This window comes from Anomaloglossus baeobatrachus, chromosome 10, assembly GCF_048569485.1.
Source record: "Anomaloglossus baeobatrachus isolate aAnoBae1 chromosome 10, aAnoBae1.hap1, whole genome shotgun sequence".
In the NCBI taxonomy this organism is placed as follows: domain Eukaryota; kingdom Metazoa; phylum Chordata; class Amphibia; order Anura; family Aromobatidae; genus Anomaloglossus; species Anomaloglossus baeobatrachus.
This window is the reverse complement of record NC_134362.1, coordinates 17,168,157-17,191,787: the sequence shown is the minus strand read 5'-3', so window position 1 is coordinate 17,191,787 and position 23,631 is coordinate 17,168,157. Positions and strand designations below refer to the sequence as shown.

Below are 23,631 nucleotides of genomic sequence, written 5' to 3'. Positions count from 1 at the left end.
ATAATGCACCCCCATAATCCTCCATGTATAAAGTAGCCCTTCAATTATTATCATGAATTTCTCATAGTTCTCCATATATTATAATTCACCCCATAGTTCTCCATATATTATACTGCACCACATAGTCCCCAATGTTTTATAATGCACCCCCATAGTCCATGTATAAGGTAGCCTCCATAGTCCTCCATATATTATAATGTAGCCCCCATAGTCCTATATGTATTATAATGCAACCCCATAAAACTTCATATTGCATTATGCAGCCCCATACTCCTCCATGTATAATGCACCCCTATATTCCATGTATAAGGTGTCCTTCATTTTGTATTATGCAGCCCCCCAGACCTCCATATATAATAATGCAGCCAGCCTCTCCAGGCCTCCATGTATAATAATGCACCCAGCCTCCTCAGGCCTCCATGTATAATATAGCAGCCAGCCTCTCCAGGCCTCCATGTATAACAATGCACCCAGCCTCCTCAGGCCTCCATGTATAAAGAAGCCTCTCCAGGCCTCCATGTATAAAGCAGCCTCTCCAGGCCTCCATGTATAATAATGCAGCCTCTCCAGACCTCCATGTATAAAGCAACCTCCTCAGACCTCCATGTATAAAGAAGCCTCTCCAGGCCTCCATATATAATGCAGCCTCCTCAGGCCTCCATGTATAAAGAAGCCTCTCCAGGCCTCCATGTATAAAGCAGCCTCTCCAGGCCTCCATGTATAATAATGCAACCTCTCCAGACCTCCATGTATAAAGCAACCTCCTCAGACCTCCATGTATAAAGCAGCCTCTCCAGGCCTCCATATATAATGCAGCCTCCTCAGACCTCCATGTATAAAGCAGCCTCTCCAGGCCTCCATATATAATGCAGCCTCTCCAGGCCTCCATGTATAAAGCAGCCTATCCAGGCTTCCATGTATAATAATGCAGCTTCCCCAGACCTCCATATATAATGCAGCCTCCTCAGACCTCCATGTATAAAGCAGCCTCTCCAGGCCTCCATATATAATGCAGCTTCCTCAGACCTCCATGTATAAAGCAGCCTCTCCAGGCCTCCATATATAATGCAGCTTCCTCAGACCTCCATGTATAAAGCAGCCTCTCCTGGCCTCCATGTATAATAATGCAGCTTCCCCAGACCTCCATATATAATGCAGCCTCCTCAGACCTCCATGTATAAAGCAGCCTCTCCAGGCCTCCATGTATAATAATGCAGCTTCCCCAGACCTCCATATATAATGCAGCCTCCTCAGACCTCCATGTATAAAGCAGCCTCTCCTGGCCTCCATGTATAATAATGCAGCTTCCCCAGACCTCCATATATAATGCAGCCTCCTCAGACCTCCATGTATAAAGCAGCCTCTCCAGGCCTCCATGTATAAAATGCAGCCTCCTCAGACCTCCATATATAATGCAGCCTCCTCAGACTTCCATGTATAAAGCAGCCTCTCCAGGCCTCCATATATAATGCAGCCTCCCAGACCTCCATGTATAAAGCAGCCTCTCCAGGCCTCCACGTATAATAATGCAGCTTCCCCAGACCTCCATATATAATGCAGCCTCCTCAGACCTCCATGTATAAAGCAGCCTCTCCAGGCCTCCATATATAATGCAGCTTCCTCAGACCTCCATGTATAAAGCAGCCTCTCCAGGCCTCCATATATAATGCAGCTTCCTCAGACCTCCATGTATAAAGCAGCCTCTCCTGGCCTCCATGTATAATAATGCAGCTTCCCCAGACCTCTATATATAATGCAGCCTCCTCAGACCTCCATGTATAAAGCAGCCTCTCCAGGCCTCCATGTATAATAATGCAGCTTCCCCAGACCTCCATATATAATGCAGCCTCCTCAGACCTCCATGTATAAAGCAGCCTCTCCTGGCCTCCATGTATAATAATGCAGCTTCCCCAGACCTCCATATATAATGCAGCCTCCTCAGACCTCCATGTATAAAGCAGCCTCTCCAGGCCTCCATGTATAATAATGCAGCCTCCTCAGACCTCCATATATAATGCAGCCTCCTCAGACTTCCATGTATAAAGCAGCCTCTCCAGGCCTCCATATATAATGCAGCCTCCCAGACCTCCATGTATAAAGCAGCCTCTCCAGGCCTCCACGTATAATAATGCAGCTTCCCCAGACCTCCATATATAATGCAGCCTCCTCAGACCTCCATGTATAAAGCAGCCTCTCCAGGCCTCCATGTATAATAATGCAGCTTTCCCACACCTCCATGTATAAAGCAGCCTCTCCAGGCCTCCATGTATAATAATGCAGCTTCCCCAGACCTCCATATATAATGCAGCCTCCTCAGACCTCCATGTATAAAGCAGCCTCTCCAGGCCTCCATGTATAATAATGCAGCTTTCCCAGACCTCCATGTATAAAGCAGCCTCTCCAGGCCTCCATGTATAATAATGCAGCTTCCCCAGACCTCCATATATAATGCAGCCTCCTCAGACCTCCATGTATAAAGCAGCCTCTCCAGGCCTCCATGTATAATAATGCAGCTTCCCCAGAACTGCCTTCCCAAGCCTCTGGCCACCATTTACTCACTTATATAAAAAAAAAAACAACAAGTACTCACCTTCTCTCTTCCTTCCACCGCTGCTGTCCTCCCCGCTGCTCGTTCTCCCGGTGCTGCGGTCGGCGTCCTGCACTCTGTGCACTCAGCACAGCAGTCGCTCGGGAGTGACGTCACCGCACAGGGGAAGAATGGTGATGCATAGCGCGGCACTGGCCGCGCTATGCTTCATCATTACTGTGCGCGGTGACGGGGGAGACGCCGCAGCCGCTGACACCAGGCAGGGGGCCTCAGTGCCACCGCTGACACCAGGCAGGGGGCCCCGGTGCCGCCGCTGACACCAGGCAGGGGGCCCCGGTGCCGCCGCTGACACCAGGCAGGGGGCCCCGGTGCCGCCGCTGACACCAGGCAGGGGGCCCCGGTGCCGCTGCTGACACCAGGCAGGGGGGCCCGGTGCCGCCGCTAACACCAGGCAGGGGGGCCCGGTGTTGGCAGCAGGTCAAATAGCGGCCGCGTGGTCTGTGACAGATCAGTGCAGCTCCTCTCACACTGACAGGAGCTGGCTGCTGATCTGCCTGGCGGCCGCCGGGCACCTGTCCTCTCGGGCCCGGTCGCGATCGCGGTAGTTACGCCACTGGACAAGTCATATGTCAGGTTAGATTGCAACAAATCAAAAAATTCTATTTGACCCTTTGTTGTCTCTTGAGTGCTGGAGTTACCCTTTATGATTACTGTTTTTTTCCTTCTAGCACCCACTTATATTTTGTTGAGCCTGACCCTATGTTACGTATATGTCATGCCAAGATATGGCATGAGACTGCTGAGAATAGTGATTGGCTGAGAATAGTGATTGGCTGCAGCGTTCACGTTGGAGAGCAACAGAATGCAGCGATGGAGTTCAACCCAATTAAAGGGCATAAATAATCCGTGGTGACATTACACATATTAGAGTCAGTATTACAAGTAGGAAACAATCTGCCGCCCGTCCAAAGATCCTGATAATCCCTGATTTAGGACTTTCTTGCAAGACGTTCCCTTCATCCATAAGTTGATTGCACTTTTCTGCTTCTTCTAAGTCTTCGGCTTCTTTCCTGCCTCCTTCATTCTTGGATTGAAGCTTTCTGTTCTCTCTGCTATAAAGTTTTAGACGTGATTGTAGTTAGGTTTGATCGATATATATATATACATACGCCGGCCTGATCTTCTGCGTCTTCCGCTCTCAGGATTACGGGCCGTGGTGGAGGAGCTGGAGATGGAGAGGAACCAGCTGCAGGAGCAGATCATGACCCTAGAAGAGCGGTGCCAGGAGCTGGGCGACCGGTTACAGCTCCAGCTGCGCATCGAGTCCTTGCAGGTCAGTCTCGGCCACGCACGTGGGACACAATGCCCTGCACATGGATGGGCTGCTTCACATCTACATCACCATGTATTGAGCATTTGTGGAGGGGAATGATGACGTATCACTTGCTTAAGATGTTGCATCTGCTTCCTCATCTTGTAACCGAGCCTTTTAACACAGGTAACATTTGATGTAGATGAAGAGACTCCGTCCTTTCCCCAGGTGTGTGGGGGTCCTGGTTGCGGGTCACTTGCGTGTGAGGTGTGAACCGGGGGTCCTAACACTGCTTCTGTGTGGCTGCTCCCTTACCCTTGTGTTTTGAGGTGCTCCTAACATATATAATACAGTAAAGCGGAGCTTCATCTCTGGTGGATCTGTTATTAAAGTGCTTGACGATGACTGCGCTATTGATGGGTAATCCATATCCGATCAGAGGGGTCCCTGCACCCCCCATTAATCAGTATACAGAGGCAGAACAGCTCCGCTCCGTATACTGTGCGGTGTCCATTCTCAGATACTGCAGCTCATCTTTCGTTGAAGTACTGTATTTTTCAGTTTTTAAGACGCACTGGATTATAAGATGCACCCCAAATTTAGAGAAAAAAAAGGGTGAAAAAATGGTGTCCGGAGGGGGCAGCAGGGGTGGTGGAGCAGGGTCACAAAAGGAAGGGGCAGCTGTGCTGGTCCTGGGGCGGCGGTTGGGGCTGCGGGCAATGAGGGCTTCAATGAAGCCCGGAGTCGGTGCGTGCACAGGTTAAGCTCTAGGCTCAATGAGAAGCTGAGCTCTCATCGGCGCACGCGCCACCTCCAGGTGCCATTTTCCTGAAGTCCACTGCTGGGAGATCAATGGGCTGGAGGCGGCACATGCGCAGATGAGATCTTGAGCCGAGAGCTCCATCTGCACACGCACCAACTCCGGACGCCATTATTTTAAGCCCTCACCGCCCGCAGCTCCAGCCGCTGCAACGCCAGCCCAGCTGTCGCAGCCTCAGCCCCTGCACAGCCTCACCAGCCAACACCCCGCCGCCCCTGCACAGCCGCCTTAGCCCCTGCACAGCCGCCCCAGCCCCTGCACAGCCGCCCCAGCCCCTGCACAGCCGCCCCAGCCCCCTACACAGTCGCCGCAGCCCCCTACACAGCCGCCGCAGCCCCCTGCACAGCCGCCCCAGCCCTCTGCACAGCCGCCCCAGCCCTCTGCACAGCCGCCCCAGCCCTCTGCACAGCCGCCCCAGCCAACACACCGCCGCCCCTGCACAGCCGCCCCAGCCCCTGCACAGCCGCCCCAGCCCCCTGCACAGCCTCCCCAGCCCCCTGCACAGCCTCCCCAGCCCCTGCACAGCCTCCCCAGCCCCTGCACAGCCGCCACAGGCCCTGCACAGCCCCAGCCAACACACCGCCGTCCCTGCACAGCCGCCATAGCATTGCCCCTGCCTTCTGCTACCCCTCTCCACCACCTCCCAGTAAGCTACATTCAGATTATAAGACGCATCCCTCACTTTCCTCCCAAATTTTTGTAAGCAAAATTGCGTCTTATAATCCAAAAAATACGGTAAATATGATCTGAACTGCAATACTGAGAACGTCCACTACACCGTGTACGGCGCTGTGCTGTCCCGGCTATATACACTGTACATCCAACTGCTGTAGGACCTATTCAGTGATGAGTGCGGGGGCCGGGTGTCAGACCCCCATCAGTCTGATTTTCATTACCTGTTCAAAGCATAGATTATTAAATACTAAAATCCTGGACAACCCCTTTAAATGTGACCATGCAAAAGTCCAGGTTTATTCTCATTGCTGCACCTCCTGGTCCATTTAGTTGCAGGTCATGGAGCTTTATGGCATTTACCCCAGCTAAGATAATACAGATGATACATTGCATTCATTTGCCCCCCATAATTCATGGACCCCATTGGATTTATCATCTACACAGTAAAAACACAAGTTGTTTATAGAATTTATACTGCATCCCCAGGAGAAAGCATCGTGGGTATTTTACAACCTACTTATTAAAAGGGTTAACATCTCATAAAGAGAGAAAGGTCCTACCACCACAATGTGTCCTCTCGATCTTGAGTGTGAAGTGGGCGTGGCTTTGTATCATCTTGAACGTTTCCGGTTCACAGCAGCGACCACCGACTGGGCTAGAAATGCGTTCAGTTGTAAGGATTAGTACGATCGGTGCAGGGAAAAACCAGCGGGTGGTATCACTTGTTTATTCTGGTGGATCAGAAAGTGGAAGACTTTCCCAGGCACTTTATTCCAGCCCCAACGCACGTTTTGTACCCTTCTTGCACTAGTCTTAGGAGACCATAGTAAGACCTCTGACAGGCAGCTGCATGTAGCGGCACATTCTAAACTCCTCAATCTCACAGCCGCTCTTTGGTTTTGGTTTCCCGGAGGTGACAGATTACGGGATGATGGGTCACCAGGCTCTTACCCATGGTCATACCCTTCTTGCATTAGTCTTAGCGACCATAGTAAGACCTCTGATAGGCGGCTGCATGTGGCAGCACGTTCTATATTCTTCTCAGTCTCACAGCCGCTCTTTCGTTTTGGTTTACCGGAGGTGACAGATTTACGGGATGATGGGTCACCATATTATCACAGACTCTCGCAATTTTCTGAGCCGTACAAGTCGGCGATGTGTTGATTTCTAAATTGTCTCTTTCTCACAATCCTTCGTTGCAGAGCGAAAACGAGCGCCTCCAGACGCAGTTGGCCCAGATTCGGCAGCAGCAGAGCCAAGAGGCGGAAAAACAACATGACCTCATTTCTACCTTGAATGATCAACTAAAAGGGTATCGTCTCCGAGTATTAAAGTGGTCGTAGATGGGTGTAAAGGGAGCCGGCGATATAGAAAATCTGTAATTTCCTCCAAAGATCCGGTCTCAAAGCGCGTCAGTAATACACAACGCATAAGCAATTATCAGTTTTCAAGGATCGCCATGTCTCAAAAAGACCGGGTTTCTGTGAATATATCTTATTTACAGAATTAACTAAGGATCTCTGGACTCCATGTCTTTAGCTGAAGCCAAACGTAATTTTATAAAAGTAGATATATTGACGACGTTTTACATATTGGCAGGTTATAATAGCATATCACCGTATACTAATGAATCACATGTCCTTACTATATCGTGCACCGACTCTTCTGATTAATATCTCGCAGCTTAACGAATAGGAACGCGTTTCTGGAAAATGCCGTAGTTGAAAAGGAGCAAACGATCCTGGAGGTAACGGAGAAGCTGAAGACGCTGAGCAGGGTCTCCAGAACGCTGCAGGAGAAGGAGGCGGCGAACAAAGAGCTGCAGGAAAGACTGGACCAGTACGAGCATCAGGTCAGAGACACTCACAGTATATTCCCTGGAAATCTGCATTTTTAATACATTTATATAGTTGGCTCAATACCACTGATTACCGTATTTTTCGGTTGACAAGACGCTCCCCAAATTTAGGAGAAAAATAAGGGGACCGTCTTATAATCCGGTGGTGTCTTATCGGTGAGGAGGAAGCGGTGGTGGAGTAGGCGATGTAGCGGGTGTTGCAGATGCTCGCTGCGGGCGCTGTGAGGCAGGCAACATCCACAAACTGTCGGCAGTGCAGGCTTCAAAAAAATGGCGCCTAGAGATGGCACGTGCGCAGATGAGATCTTAAGCCAATAGACTGAGACTCCAGGCGCCATTATTTATTTCAGCGCGTGCAGCCCTCATCAGAGCAACGCACGCAGCCCTCAGCAGAGCAGCGCCCGCAGCCCTCAGCAGAGCAGCGCCCGCAGCCTTCAGCAGAGCATTGCCCACAGCCTTCAGCAGAGCATGGCCCGCAGTCCTCGGCAGAGCAGCGCCCGCAGCCCTCATCAGAGCAACGCGCGCAGCCCTCAGCAGAGCAGCGCCCGCAGCCTTCAGCAGAGCAGCGCCCGCAGCCTTCAGCAGAGCATGGCCCGCGGCCCTCAGCAGAGCATGGCCCGCGGCCCTCAGCAGAGCATGGCCCGCGGCCCTCAGCAGAGCATGGCCCGCGGCCCTCAGCAGAGCATGTCCCGGAGCCCTCAGCAGAGCATGTCCCGGAGCCCTCAGCAGAGCATGTCCCGGAGCCCTCAGCAGAGCATGTCCCGGAGCCCTCAGCAGAGCATGGCCCGGAGCCCTCAGCAGAGCATGTCTCGGAGCCCTCAGCAGAGCATGTCCCGGAGCCCTCAGCAGAGCATGTCCCGGAGCCCTGAGCAGAGCATGGCCCGCAGCCCTGAGGAGAGCATGGCCCGCAGCCCTGAGGAGAGCATGGCCCGCAGCCCTGAGGAGAGCATGGCCCGCAGCCCTGAGGAGAGCATGGCCCGCAGCCCTGAGGAGAGCATGGCCCACAGCCCTGAGGAGAGCATGGCCCGCAGCCCTGAGGAGAGCATGGCCCGCAGCCCTGAGGAGAGCATGGCCCGCAGCCCTGAGGAGAGCATGGCCCGCAGCCCTGAGGAGAGCATGGCCCGCAGCCCTGAGGAGAGCATGGCCCGCAGCCCTGAGGAGAGCATGGCCCGCAGCCCTGAGCAGAGCAGCGCCCGCAGCCCTGAGCAGAGTTGGAGTTTAGATTAAACATCAACCTTTAGGCTGTGTGCACACGCTGCAGATTTGGTGCAGAAATATTCTCCATGAAGTCTGCACCCTCTAGTAGAAAAATGCACCAAAAAAAAAAATGCATTTTTTTGTTTTTTTTTCCATGCATTTTTTTTATGAAGTCAATGGCTGGAAGGGCTAAAAATGCAAGAGAAAAGAAAAACTCACCAACAATTGACATGCTGCAGATATTTTCTGCACCAAAATCTGCAAGGAAAGAAAAAGCATTGTGGGCACAGCACTTCAGAAATCCCATAGACTTTTCTGGGAGGAGGCTAGACATGCAGATTTTGGTGCAGATTTCCCCCAATATTGCGTGTGTACACATAGCCTTATTGTATCCACTTTGCGTTCATTTGCTTCCTAAATGCGAAATTAGGCAGCTTTCTAAATAGCCTTCATTAAAAAAAATTCTAGCATTATACTGCTGACATTCATTTGGAAAACAGATACAAATCCATGAAGGCCCCTGCTCCTAGTTCTGACGGCTCTTTCTCCCCCCACCTCCTCTCCCAGAGTTAGAGATATCTGCAAGGAGAAAATTGTGCATATATTATTTAGAGTGGACAGGGAAAGAAGCATCTACAGTCTCGGGGAGAGCAGAGAATACAGGCTGTAGACATGGGGAAAAACGGATGAATGCAAAATAGAAATTGTCCTGATACATAAGCTAGTGAAGACCGGAGTGTAGAAAGGATCACACACAGACACAACACTAAAGTTCATTGGCATTGTCCTGCTCTGGGAAAACCTCTGGCGACTGCGGGACCAGAAGGTCACAATGCCTTATTTTGCACAAGTCGGCAGCTTATGTTTTAGTAAATCTACTTTCTTTTGATGCTGTAGGGGTTAACAACTCTTTCCTATCTGGCTGTCCTTTGTAGCCTTAATCTCAGGTGCAGCTCTTTGTGATCACTGTTTTTTGCTATAAAACGTCACGTGTCTTACCACCTGATGCCGGTTATAGAATCTTATTCTTATGCTGTCCACCTTGGAAGGAGCCAGTCTCTAGAAGAAGCTGAGGTGTTGTGACTATTGCAGCTGTGGTGTTTTGCTGCATTGAAGAAACTTGGAATGTTTTTCCATTTTGCGTCTTTTTCCGTCTCATTTACCCTGTATTATTGTAGTGGTGAGACTAGTGTTCTTGCCAGCCTTCTCACTAGCCAGGGTGAGTTCAGGGCAAATGAGGGCCCAGGCATGTGACGGCGACGGGGAAAAAGGACCCATATAGGGATGTTAGGGAACTTCCTATTACCAAGGCCTTTTATTATACCATCCCCATTGTTACCCTTGTATTGTGCCACACGCTGAGCGCATGTACGTTCCGGAGTAACAGCCAGCAGTAGCAAGCGTCAGGTGGTGGGATTCAGTTTTTGTATGGCTAGCCGCCATACATTACATTATATGGTTCTCCGACTGATGAAATATGATCGGATCATATAGTATGTGATGCGCTGAGTGGTTTTGTCTTATATTTTTAGCAAAGCTTATAACAGCAGTTGTATAGGTTGTAGCATAAGCTGATATTGATGTTTTTCCTTTCTTTTTCTTTTATTCCAGCTTGATGAAGTCTCAAGGAGACAACAGGCATCGGAATCGGAGAACGCTGCATTAAAAGTGACCAATTCGGAGCTGACGGAGAAGGTGTCTACATTTAAAGACCGGGTGAGTACGACGTCCGGGCAAAGACACTGCGGATTTGTGGTTTATTTCATATGTTTCAATAAATTAAGAGTTAATAATATGGGTCATCATTGGGGAAAAATTGGGGTGACCCCAGTCGTTTCCCCTTACTCATAAAGACGGGATGGATGGTCGATGATACAGACTAGTCGGGCGGCCTATATCATGAACCTAAGGACGGCTAAACGCGGAAGCATCATTTTGTAGGGTTTAAAGCTTTTAAATGGCTGGAAATACCATATTTTCTGTTTTATAAGACGCACCCTAAATTTAGAAGAAAAAAAATATGGGTCCGTCTTCCGGTGGTGTCTTACTGGAGGGGGCGGCAGCGGTGGTGGAGTGGGGTCGGAGGAGGCAGGGGCGGTGCTGGAGTACAGTGATGGTGCAGTGGGTGTCCCAGATGCTCGCTGCAGATGGCGACGCTGAGAAGCTCTGCTGCGCTGTGCTGCGGGCTCTGCTACGCTATGGGCTCTGCTGTGTTGTGGACGGTGAGGCAGGGGCCACCATCCTGAATGTCGGCAGTGCGGACTTCAAAGAAATGGCACCTGGAGTCTGCTCCTGCGCAGATTTAAGCTATCGGCTCAATCACAAACCTAGACCTGATCTGCGCACGCGCCACCTCCAGGCGCCATTTTCCCTAAGTCCGCTTCTGGGAGATCAGTGGGCCGAAGGCGGCGCATGCGTAGATAAGATCTTGAGCCGAGAGCTCCATCTGCGCATGGGCTAACTCGGGGTGCCATTATTTGAAGCCTGCACTACCGACATTCAAGATGGCAACCCCTGCTTCACTGCCCGCAGTGCAGCAGAGCCCTCAGCGCACCGCAGCAGAGCCCTCAGCGCACCGCAGCAGAGCCCTCAGCGCACCGCAGCAGAGCCCTCACGCACTGCAGCAGAGCCCTCACGCACTGCAGCAGAGCCCTCAGCGCACAGCAGCAGAGCTCACAGCGCACCGCAGCAGAGCCCTCACGCACCGCAGCAGAGCCCTCACGCACCGCAGCAGAGCCCTCAGCGCACAGCAGCAGAGCTCACAGCGCACCGCAGCAGAGCCCTCACGCACCGCAGCAGAGCCTTCAGCGCACCGCAGCAGAGCCCACAGTGCACTGCCCGAAGTACAGCACAGCGCACAGCCCGCAGCATTGCCCCTGCCTCCTGTGACCCCTCTCCATCACCCCCGGTCAGTTTATATTCAGCTTATAAGGCCCACCCTTCATTTTCCTCCCACATTTTTAGGAAGAAAAGTGCATCTTATAAAGTTTCTTATGAAGCTTTTGGCCACCACTCTGTCCCTTTCTATAATAGTCTGTATACGTCATGACCTCTAAGGAAGATATTTCCTTATTTAGCGGTGATGACGCCATAACGCAATTATATCCGGAGCCGCTAAAGCATTACAAGGTTACCTGGACGTATCACAGCCTGAGTTACTGGAATTAGGTCTCGAAGATGACCTAAAATATCTGGAGCGGCTCTATAGATACTATAGCGGCTCTATAGATACTATTGCGATTCACTTCTAATTTTAAATAACATTTCCATGACCCTGTAAAGAAAACCTCACGGCCTCATTGTGTCATAGAAGACATATAATGTCAGTGTTTTCCCCGGCTGTGGTGAAACTGGCAACTCCCAACATGCCCTAACAGCCATACTGGGCGTTGTAGTTTAATTTCCAAAAAAAACTTAGTTTCTGCTATTAAGGTTGAAGAAAAGGCTAAATTATTACACCCATAGACTCCAATGGTTTACTGGGGTCTATGTATAGTTTTGGCTTTTGCATTTGTAGAGTCTTTGCCAAATATACACTGTGCCAAATAAACGCAGTGATAATTCACCCTGACGTCTGATCAGATATAGGATGTGCCGCATTTTCCGGATTATAAGAGGCATTTTTGTCCCCCCAAAAACGGGGGTAAAATAGGGGTGCATCTTATAATCTGGATATGGCTTACTGGGGAGGCGGTGGTGCAGCCGGGGTCATAGGAGGCAGGGTCGGCAATACTGAGGGCTTGGAGGAGCAGTGGAGCGGCTCAGTATGGTCACAGGACGGTGTGTATTGGCAGTGGGTGCATTGATCTGACTGTGGACTCCATTGAATTGACTGCGCTTGATGTGATGGGCTTCAAGAAAATGGCCGTAAAGGCGGCGTGTGCACAGATTGGTGTATTGGACTTCAACAAAATGGCCACGGAGTCCTATCTGCACACGCGCCGCCTCCACGGCCATTTTATTGCAGTCCACCTTGTCAACCACAGGCAATTCAACGGAACTGGCAGTCGGATGAATGTAAACCGCCTCTGAGACACCTCATCCTCTGACCCTCCTGAGTCGCCGGACTGCAGTGACACCCCCGCAGCCCGCCAGCAGATCAATGGTGCCGAGCCCGCAGCATCGCTGACCCTCCTGACCCACAACACCCCTTCCTCGGAGCCCGCAGCATCGTTGACCCTGCCTCCTGTGACCTTCCTGAGCCGCTCCCCCATGGTGAGAATTTGGATTAAGACACTCTAGGATTGTAAGACGGACCCCATTTTAACAATTATTTTTTTTCCTATTTTCCGCCTCTAAATTTGGGGTGCATATTATAAACAAAAAATATGGTAATGCATGAAAAAGTGCCATATATATGTCTAGTCCAGGTTATAGGAAGTGTGAAGAGTTTTGCAATCAGTACATTCTGCTCTCTGCATTTATTGCATGTAGAAATAAAGATGGGATAATGTATGCCATTTGCTAGTAACGTGAGCCCGTAGCTGCAATCTTACTTTCTTTATATCTTTATCCCCTGCAGGTATCGGTGCAGGATTCATCTTTGGAAAAGCTCCAAGTTGACCTCGATCAGACAAACGACGAACTGGATCGGCTTAACACGGGTCATCTAGAAAAGCAATCGCAACTTCTTCACGACTTGCAAAGATGCGAGAGGGAAGTAGACGTTCTCAAGGAGCTCTTGCAAGAAAAGGACAGAGAAATGTCCTCTCTCTCGGCGAGCCTGACCGAATATTCTGAGCAGATTACCATCTTTAAGGAGACGATTGAATTTAAAGAGGAGCAGATGAGCGAGATGGCCAACGCTCTCGTAAAAATGGAACGAGAACTTCACCATATGAGGGAAACGCAATCTTTGGACGTCCAGGAAAGCAGCTCCAAGATCTCATCTCTGTCTGAGCAACTGAGCGAAATGGAGTCAGAGTTACATAAAGCAAAGCGTGAAAGTGAGAGTAAAATTAAGGAAACGGAAGAGCTAATTAGACAGATGAACGAGAACGGCGTCATAATCAAGAACCTTCGTCTGGAGATCCAAACACAGGCAGTAACTCACAATAATCACCTTACCGAATGTTCGGCACAGATTGCGTCTCTTAAGGAACAGATGAACGCATCTGTTGGAAAAGTCAATGAAATGGAAAAGACGCACAGAGAAGAAGTTGAGAGCTTAAAATTACAGTTCGAAGAAGATCACTCGGAAAAAGAAAGGCTTTCTGTATTGTTGGAAGAAAAAAACACTCGGGAACAGGGGTACCAAAACGAGCTGAAAACAGGAAAAGAACAATACAACCAATTAGTTTCCGAGTTGGCAAAAAAAGACGAAGAGATAAAGGAGTTATCAAAACGGGTCTCGGAGCGCGAGGAGCGATCCGGTAAACTGGACGAAGAGCTGAGCAGTAAGAAGGAAGAATTATCATCTTTGCAGGAAAGTCTCGCAACGTTGGCGCAAAGTAAGGAGGAGTTGGTGAAAACTCTGCAAAAAAAGGCGGAAGAATTTCAAAAGGAAATGGGGACGAAAACAGAAATGATAAATAAACTGCATTCAGAAACCGAAGCACTTCGTGTGCAAACCAAAGACTTAGAAAGTTCACTTGCCGATAAAGAGACTTCTCTGAAGTCTGTGATGAGCTCCGTTGAAGAGCTTGAAAGAAAAGTTCATACCTTGGAGGATCAAAATAGACAAGTTTCCAATGAAAAGGAAAATTTGCAGGTTCAAGTTGGCCAAAAAGAATCTGAGATATCTGCTATGACCCAATCATTACAAGATATCCAGAAAATGGTGGCGGAGAAAGAACAGGAGCTCTCAAATCTCCAGAACGCAACGTCAAGCCTATCACGAGAAAAGGAGAATCTTCAGAAGGAAATGGAGTTAATTTCTGCTCAAAGTGTCCAGAATACGAATACGACCACCACTCAGTTAGTAGAGAAGGCTAAGGAGTGTCTCAACCTAAAGAATCGAGTGCGCGAAGAGCAAGAAGTCATCCTTACATTACAGACTCGGGTTCAGTCTCTAGAAGAAGAGTTGAAAGAATCCAGGATCGTTGAACAACAGAAAGATGAAGCACTAAAATCCAAGACTTCCGACTACGACACGACGTGTAAAAAGTTGAAACAGAATGAAAAAAAAAATGCGGCTTTGCACAAAAAAGTGGAAGAGTTAAGACGAGCGGTAGAGAGTAACACGCGGGTATTGGAGGAGAAAGAGACCCTCCTTAAGACGCAGTCTATTCAGGTTGAGGATATGAGAAGGAACTTGGATAAGTTACTGGGAGAAGAGCAGGCGCTTAGAGAGGTCAATAAGAAAGTCACCGAGAATGTAGAAAGATTAAATACAGCTCTCGGCAAGCTGCAGGAGGAATTCGATAATAAAGTTGTGGAAAATTCAATAATTAGGGAGGAAGTAGAAGTTGGCAGCAAGGAAGTTAAAAGGTTAACCCTCGAAAGAGAGTCCTTCCTATTGTCGATATCAAATTTAGAAGCTCAGCAGAACGCACTTCAGTCACAAGTCGTGCAAAGTCAATCAGCGGTAGACTCCTTAAATCAGCAATTAAATCTGTTAACAATAGAAAAGGAGAAACTAAATTCTGACCTTGGACAACTTAAAACCACGTTGTCCGATAAGTCAGAAGAAGTCAACGTTCTCAGCTCTCATTCATCACAACAGGGCCATACTATTTTGTCTTTGAAGGATCAGATTGATCTACTGGAAGCAGAAAAACGGGATCTGCTACGTAGCGTTGATGAGAAGGACGCTCTTCTCCTAAGAAAGGAAGAACTCATCCAACAAACAGAAAAGAAATTAGAAGGCGAAGGTCACTATCTGCAGACTATTTCCGCCCTTCAAAACGAACTGCAAAGCTCCGTTTCGGATTGTGCTCAACAGCGGCAAAGACTTGAAGACCAAGAGCAAGAACTGAAGAAGTTGAGTCAACAGATGCAGATCTTAAAAAATAAGAGCGAGGAAGTGGAGTTATTAAAAGCTCAATTGGTAGAACATGTTGAGATCATTTCCGATCTTCACTCTCAAGTCAAAAACTTGAAGGGCAATGTAGAAGAACTGAATGGGTCTTTAGCCAAAAAAGACGAATGTCTGAAGGAGAAGGTTGACGGCTACGCAAATCTGAAGGCCCAGTTGTCGGAACTTCAAGACTCTTTGGAAGAACAGAAGAAAACCAACGAAACATTGTTGCATGATATTGGCCAATATAAGGCTGCAGTATCGGATAAAGATCTGACCGTTAAGAATTCTATTTTGGAAATTGAGGAATTAAAAGGGAAATTGCTAAGTAAAGAAGAGCAGAGCAATATGTTACTAATACAAGTAACTAGTTTAGAGGAAGCTAATATGAAGCAACTCGCCGATATTCGCAAACTGACTGCTTCGTTGGAAGAACAAGAAAGTTCACATTGTGGAAAGGAAGAAGCCCTTAATGCTGAATTGGAGCAACACAGAAAATTTAGTTCCGAGCTTCGGACAACTGTAGATGAACTTGGTCTTAAAGTCAAAACCCTCGAGCAAGCTGTCTCGGAAAAAGAAAACACTGTACAAAATCTCCAGGAGAAGTATGCCTCCCTGTATGAGCAAAAACAGGAGCTGGCGGAGTCTAACAGCCGTAAGGAAGTTGAGATTTCTAAACTTCTAGACTCCGCTAGCGAAAAGGATGCTAAGCTTCAAATGTTGGAAAGCAACCTTCAGGCTTTTGCCAGCGAGGTGAATCTTTTACGCGAAGAACTAGACAAAGGTAGTTCTAATGTCAAAAATATATCTGAGGCATTGAAACTAAAAGATGATATCATTTCTCAACATCAGAGAGCAGAGGAAGACTTAAGAAATGAACTGCAGTCTGTAAAGAGAGAGTACCAAGAGACGTCTACTCAACTGCAGGCACTGACGGGGGAAAAAACAGAGACTGAAGGCCTCGTTCAGACCCTGGAGGAGAGATGTTCTTCACAAGGGCAAAGTATTGAAAATCTGAAGCAAGACCTGGACATCTTAAATGCAAGTTTCTTGCAAGAGCAGCAAACGTCCGCGAATGACAAACGGCAGATAAGCCAACAATTGGAATCTGCAGTCCAACAAAAATTGCAATTGGAAAAGTTTTTGCAATCATTACAGTTAGACAGAGACACCTCCTTAGCCACGGTTCAGAACGAGTTAACCGAGAAAAACACGGTTATAGGAAATCTGCAGCGTCAAGTACAAGAAGCAGAAGAGCGTGTATCCGCCGGCGCAGAAAACCTGAATGCGGTGAAAGCCGAAAATACCGATCTTCAGAAGCAGGTTAGTGCTCAAGCTGAGGAAAACTATGCTTTGAAAGTACACATAGAAAATCTTAGTGAACGGCAGCAACAATCACAAAAAGAGGTTACACAAGTGAAGGAGGAAAATGGGAAACTTAGAGAACAGAATGTGAGCTTAGGCAATGACATTAAAGGAAAGGAGGAGACGCTACAGAGCTTGCTTAAAGACTTGCTTTTTGTCGATAAACAGTTATGTGCTTTGTGCGATGAGAATTTCTCAGATCGCGATGATTTTGACCAAGAGTATGAGTATAGAAGCAAGTTTTCCTCGATGCTTTGCGTTGTGTCAGACTACAAGTCGAAAGTAGCAGACTTAAAGGAAGTCATTCAGGGAAAAGACAGAGAAATTGAGCAGAAGGACCAGGCTGTTCTCTCGTCTGAGAAAAAGAGAGACCTTCTTCTTGAAGAGTTACAGAAGGTTAAAGAACAAAAGGTAGATAATGAATCATTAATGGCAGAACTTAAAACCGCTGAAGCCAACACTTCTAGTGTCCAAAGAGTCTTAAAAGAAAAAGAAAATGTGATTGTAGAGTTGAACGCTCGGGTAGGTGCTCTCCAAGAAGAAATAATGGTATCAAACGAAGAACTGCAAAAATTCCGTATATTGTTGAATGAAGAAAGAACAAAGATTGGACAGGTCATAGAAGATCTTAATACGAAAGATTCCCTTGCCCAAGAACTTAACATACAGCTGAGCCAACAGAAGGAGTTAAAATCCACACTCGGTGATCAAGTGAAGGATAAAGAAGGTGTAATCGTAGAGTTGAACACCCGGGTAGGTGCTCTCCAAGAAGAAATAATGGCATCTAATGAAGAACTTCAAAAAGTCCATATATTGTTGAACGAAGAAAGAACAAAAATTGGGCAACTCATAGAAGAAGTTAATTTGAAAGATTCCCTCATCCAAGAACTTAACGTACATCTGAGCCAAGAGAAGGAGGTAAAATCCACACTCGGCGATCAAGTGATAGAAAAAGAAAATGTAGTCGTAGAGTTGAACACTCGGTTAGGTGCTCTCCAAGAAGAAATAACAGTATCTAACGAAGAACTGGAAAAATTCCGTACATTGGTGAATGAAGAAAGAACAAAGATTGGACATCTCATAGAAGATGTTAATTCGAAAGATTCCCTCATCCAAGAACTTAACGTACAGCTGAGCCAACAGAAGGAGGTAAAATCCACACTCGGCGATCAAGTGATAGAAAAAGAAAATGTAGTCGTAGAGTTGAAGACTCGAGTAGGTGCTCTCCAAGAAGAAATAATGGTTTCTAACGAAGAACTGCAAAAATTCCGTATATTGTTGAATGAAGAAAGAACAAAGATTGGGCAACTCATAGAAGATGTTAATACGAAAGATTCCCTCATCGAAGAACTTAACGTACAGCTGAACCAACAGAAGGAGTTAATATCCACACTCAGTGATCAAGTGAAGGATAAAGATGCTTCTCTGATGCAGGTTATGGAATCGGTGTCAAGCGAAATGGTTAAAGTGTCTGAAGAAAGAAATGGGTTGAGCGTGGAGCTTAAGAGTCTACAGTCTGAGAAAAGTTCTTATCTGTTGCAAATGTCTGAACTATCCGAGAAACTTGAGGCATGCGAGAAAAAATTACAGCTGTCAGAACAGGTACTAGCTGATAAGGAGACCTATTTAAGCAAATTGACCAACGAGAAAGATCTCCAATCGGAAAAATTCAGCAAAGAACGGGAGAACTTAAAGAGAAAACTACAGGCCGCTTTAGTTATACGGAAAGATCTAATGCAAAAAATTGAAAAACTGGAACAAAATAAACAAGACGAATTAAAAGAAGAAGAGGTAAAAGTCTCCGAACTTGGAAGAACTGTGGAAGATTTGAATGGCAAATTACAATCTCTTAGGATGGAGAATGAAGATCTGCAGTCTTACGTACAGCTCGCCAAGCAAGAATTGCTGGAAAAGGATACAAAATTAAGTGAACTCAACAGCGCTTTCTCCGAAAAAGAACAGCACCTGGTTCAGATCCAGAAAAACGTCACCGAACTGCAGCAAAGCCTCACGGAGAAAGACAACCTGTGCCAGGAATACTTAAAAAGCATTCAAGAAAAAGACCAAAATCTACATCAGAGAAAAAATGCTCTGAAGGAAAAATTAAAGAGCGTGGAAGAAGAAAATGTGCACTTGTTGGAAAGTCTTGAAAACCTGAAGACATGTCTCGAAAAAGTACAAGGTCAGACAAGGACTCCAATGTCGTCTGTGGAGGTGTTGACCGTTGATCAAGATTCGACTTTTGCCGAGGCTTCGTTGTCACACGTGGAAAATTCCATTGTTCATAATAATGTCCATGCATCGCTTTTATGCAGCCAAGAAAATTCTGAGAGCAAAGAAAAACACGGCGGCCTTCTACAAAGTCTTAGTAGAAGCATCAAAGAGTTTGAGCTGCTACAGAAAGCACAATCGGACTTGCAGCGTTCCTACGATGCTAAATATGCCGAGTGCGAACAACAAAAAGAACGAGTGCATACTCTGCAACAGCAAGTTCAAGCACAACAGGAGCTGCTTTTCCAAAAAGAATCCGAGCTGAACAATAAGGAGCTTGAAATAGACGACCAGAAAAAGACAATTGAAGATATTTCACACAAGCTTCGCGAATTAAAGGAGCATGAAAAGGCGGCTTCCGAAATGACCAGCAGTATCCGCGACAAGGAAGCAGAGCTGCTGAGACTAAATTCCGAACACGTGCAACTGTTGACTGAAATGCAATTATTAAAAGAAGAAATGCAAAAACTGGCTAGGGATATTCAGCAATATGAAGAGCAAATACGCTCTCTAAATAGCGTAGTGGCTTCTAAGTCGGCAGAGCTAGAACACTGTGAAAATGAGATAAAGTCGCTGCAGAAAGAGATAGAAGTAGCTGGAACGATGATTGAAACTAAGCAAGCCACCATTCAGAAACTAACCAGCGATAGAGAGTCGTACTTAGAAACTCGCCAGGTCAATCAGTCCGAAATTTCCAAACTCAAGCAAAGCCTTGAGCTAAAAGTTCTTGAATTATTAGAGAAAGATAAAGAAATTGCCGCAACTAAAGATTCTCTTAACGTAAACTTAAAAATCCACGACGAAGACGTAGAAAGAATGCGTGGCCAACTGAAAGAATATCAAGAAGAGTCGGAGAAACTGAAGGATGAATATAAGAAGATGAAAGAAAAGCTCGAAGAATCTACGATAAAATTAGAGAAAGCAGAAATTGAGTTATCAGATTTTAGGACAAAGTTAAGAGACTCCAAGAAAGAAGACTTGTTGTCGGTGCAATCGCGTACCAGTCCTGGTGTTAACCAAGTTGTTCCCCAAGATTTTGATAATCTTCAAGATGAAACTTGTGATCATCCACCATTATGTAAAATTTGTTCTAAGAAACAAAGTATAATTGAGGATCTTGAAAAGCAGCTTACGAGCACCAACAAAGTAATTGAGCAGCTCCATGAAGATCGCACGAGAAAAGTTTCAGAAGAAAACGGCTCTAAAGAGCAAATCCAGAGAAAGCTTCAGGCAGCTTTGGTGTCACGTAAAGATTTACTTAAGGAAAACAAAATGCTGAAACAAAACATTGAATCTTTAACTTTGGAAACAGAAGAAATGAAACGTCAACATTCCGAAATTCGGGAAAACCAACTGTCTGAGATTTCATTACTGACCGAGAAGAATAACGATCTCCTGTCTGAGAAAGAACGCCTTTTACTAGTCAATGAAAATCTTTCGGCAGCTTGTGAAAGCCTAAAATCTACAATGGAATCTATTGTCCAAGAAAAAGAAGCGTTTTCTTTCCAGTTGAATTCCTTACAAGATTCCCAGACGGTTGAGTTGACCGGATGGAAAGCTAAACACGGCGAATTAAATAAAGAGTACGAGTCCCTTCTTCAAGCGTATGAAAACATCAGTGATGAAATTGATAAGATGCGACATGTCATAGAAATAACGAAGAAAGAAAAAGGTGACGTTCTAATCAAATATCACGAGCTTCAGACGGAAAATCAAGGCCTGGCAAAGCAAATTGACGATAGCAACGCGGAGATGGACAAACTTCGAGCTGTTCTGGAATCTAAAGAGACGGAGATACAGAAGGTAAAGTTGGAAACCAAGCGACTTATGGATACAGCAGAGAAAGTGTCACTCCTTGATGAAATATCCCAAGAAAACGGGAGGCTTATAGAAGAAAATAAACACTTAAGAGAAGTATGTGAGAATTTAAAGACTTCTCTGGAGAACAAAGAAAAGGAAAATACTAGTATTTCAGTTATTAAAACCACCCTGGATAAGTTGCAGATGGACATGAATATGTACAAGTCTGATATGGAAGTTAAAATCTCTACGCTCAGTTGTGACAATGAGACTCTGTCCAAAACGGTTACGGAGTTGGAAGCGAAGGTCCAAGATACAGAGGACAGTTTGGAAAAGAGTGAAATCAAAAGACTCAATCTCTTAGAGACATTGAACAGCTCCGGCCAATTACTGGAACAGGAAAAGAGCGCCGTTCTGAAATTAGAGAGCGACATAAGCAACATGGAAATAGATAAGATAAACTTGAGCGAAAAAGTGAAAATTTTAGAAGACGACAAGGCCCTCCTTCTCGAGGAGATAGAAAATGTACAGGAGCAGTTTTGCAACGTGAAAAATGAGAGGGAGAATTTGGAGATGGAATTACTGAGGGTTGGCAAGAACAACAGCTTGCTCTCCGACAAATTTAAGTCTCTCCAGGCACAAACCAATACTCTTAGCCAGCAGGTAGAGTTTCTCAGAGCCGAGAAAAACAATATTATGCGGGAAAAAGAAGAACACCAATTAAAGGTTCTACAAGATCTCGAAAAAAGAATTAAATACGCTCAAGACGATAACCGAGGAACCAAAACCAAATCCAAAGAGTTACAAGAACTTCTGAAAGAGAAGCAACAAGAGATCAATCAGCTTCAACGTGATTCCATAAGATTTCAAGAACTCATATTAGATCTTGAGGGAGCTCTGAAGGAAACAAATGGCCAAAACGAAAATCTTCAGAGAGAACTTGAGCACGCATCTTCTCAGCTCAGGGAAACTGCAGACCTAAAGGGTAAGAATCAGGTAAGCAAAAAACACTTGTTGTCCTCAGATAACTTAGTAGATGAAGAATTAACCAATAATTTCTCACAAATAAATGGTAGTTCAAGAAATAAACTTAAATTAATAGAGCCAAGTTATCGACCCAAAGAAGTACTTAGGGATGTAGACTCGGAAAAGGGGTCACTCCAGGAGATCCCTACAGATGTTGAGTTGAGGGCACTAAAGGACATAATAACAGAAAATGAGCAGGAGATCCAACTGCTTAAAGTAGAGAGTGAAAAAGTTAGAATCGATATACAGAAACAGGTCACCATGTCTCGACACATGAAAGAAATCATTGACAATAAAGATAAGGAAATCTCTGTGTTACTCTCCTCCAAAGATGGAGAGATGTCCAACTACCTGGAACAAATCCAAGGTCAGTATCGTAAACAAGTGGAAGACTACGAGCAACGTTTTTCCTCTGTTGAAGCTGAAAAGGCAAAGTCCGATGTGGAATATCGAAGGGTCGAGAGCGACTATCAAAGTCTTAAAGTGAAGTATGATAAAGCAGTAAGTGACAAAGCTATGATCGTTAGTGAAATTGAGGCCTTCAGGAAATCAATGTCTTCACTTCAAACTGATCGAGATCAACTTAGCTCAGAATTACAAATGATCAATCGGAGAAATGAGCGGGTCCTGAGCCAAAAAGACAACATCATCGTCTCTGCCGCCAATGAGAACAGTAGCCTTAAAGAAGAACGTCGGAACGCCTTAAATAAAGTTGACGACCTCAATGCCGAAAATGCCATGTTGGGAGCACAACTCATCCGATATAGGGAAGATCTGAACCAAGTGTTGTCTCTGAAAGACGAACAATTAAAGGAATTACTAAAACAAAAGCTAGAGCTGATTAAAAATCTGGAGCAAGAAAAATGTGATCTTGAGAAGCAGTGTAGAGAAATGCAAAGCGCCAACGAGATCCTCCAAAATTCGGCCACAGCCTTAGAAGCAGAGAATCGGAAATTAATACCTAAAGTTAAAGATCAAGAAGATCTCATTGCTGCCATTAACAAAGAAAAGATGCTCGATGAATCCAGAAAGAACAAGTATAAGGACAATCAGGAAAAATCTGACGAGGACTTGATAGATCTTCTAGAACAAAATAGCCACCAGTTGGCCAGTGAAAAGTTAGAAGAGAACGCTGAAGAAGCCTACTGGGGCCTTTTCCTCGAGAATAAGCAGTTGAAATCTCAAAATGAGTCTTTCGGGAAAGCAATGGCAGCCTTACAGAATAATCGAGATTCATTGATTGATGATTTTAAAGAACTGCAATGGCGTTACGCATCGGAGCTGAAAACTGAGAAGATCCGAGGAGATGATCTTGAAAGTCAACTACGTAGCTTCAAATCCCAGATCTATGGTATCTTCAAAAGCAACAACCTCCTTAGTGAACATCTTCTCTCCATTGATGTCCAGATTACTACTGACCAGCTGATGGCTGTAATAGACTCTTTGTGTAATTCCTTAACAAACAAAGGTTTGGAGGTCACCAGCCTCACGTCTGAGTGCGCCACTTATGCTCAACAGATGGACGCTTTCTCCAAAGCGATGGCAAGCTTACAGCACGATCGAGAGCGATTGCTCCAGATGCTCAAGGAAGGAACAGTAGTGGAAAAGTCTAAGCAAGGTGGCACCTCGATTAAAAAGGTGATCACAGAGCACGAGCTAAACATGAGTTTCTCGCAGCCAGATAAGTTATCACAGGTATGTTTTATCGCTGGCCGTGCTTCTACGTGTTTTATGTACGTATTGCATTTGTAACAGCCTGGATGAAATTTTGCATGTGACGGTCCATAACGAAAGCAGTCCA

General features: G+C 46.2%; 1 protein-coding gene across 5 annotated transcripts in view; it reads left to right on the top strand.

Annotated features, from left to right (window-relative positions):
* Positions 1-23,631, top strand: part of LOC142255331 (uncharacterized) — a 110,326-nt gene that overhangs the window by 53,066 nt on the left and 33,629 nt on the right. For 4 of the 5 annotated variants that reach the window (XM_075326883.1, XM_075326882.1, XM_075326881.1 and 1 more), the window contains exons 17-21: positions 3,751-3,881; positions 6,558-6,667; positions 7,039-7,207; positions 10,022-10,126; positions 12,933-23,525. In XM_075326883.1, the coding sequence (XP_075182998.1) occupies positions 3,751-3,881; positions 6,558-6,667; positions 7,039-7,207; positions 10,022-10,126; positions 12,933-23,525 (11,108 nt within the window). The remainder of the gene's footprint in view (positions 1-3,750; positions 3,882-6,557; positions 6,668-7,038; positions 7,208-10,021; positions 10,127-12,932; positions 23,526-23,631) is intronic. The other variant, XM_075326884.1, reaches the window with a different exon arrangement.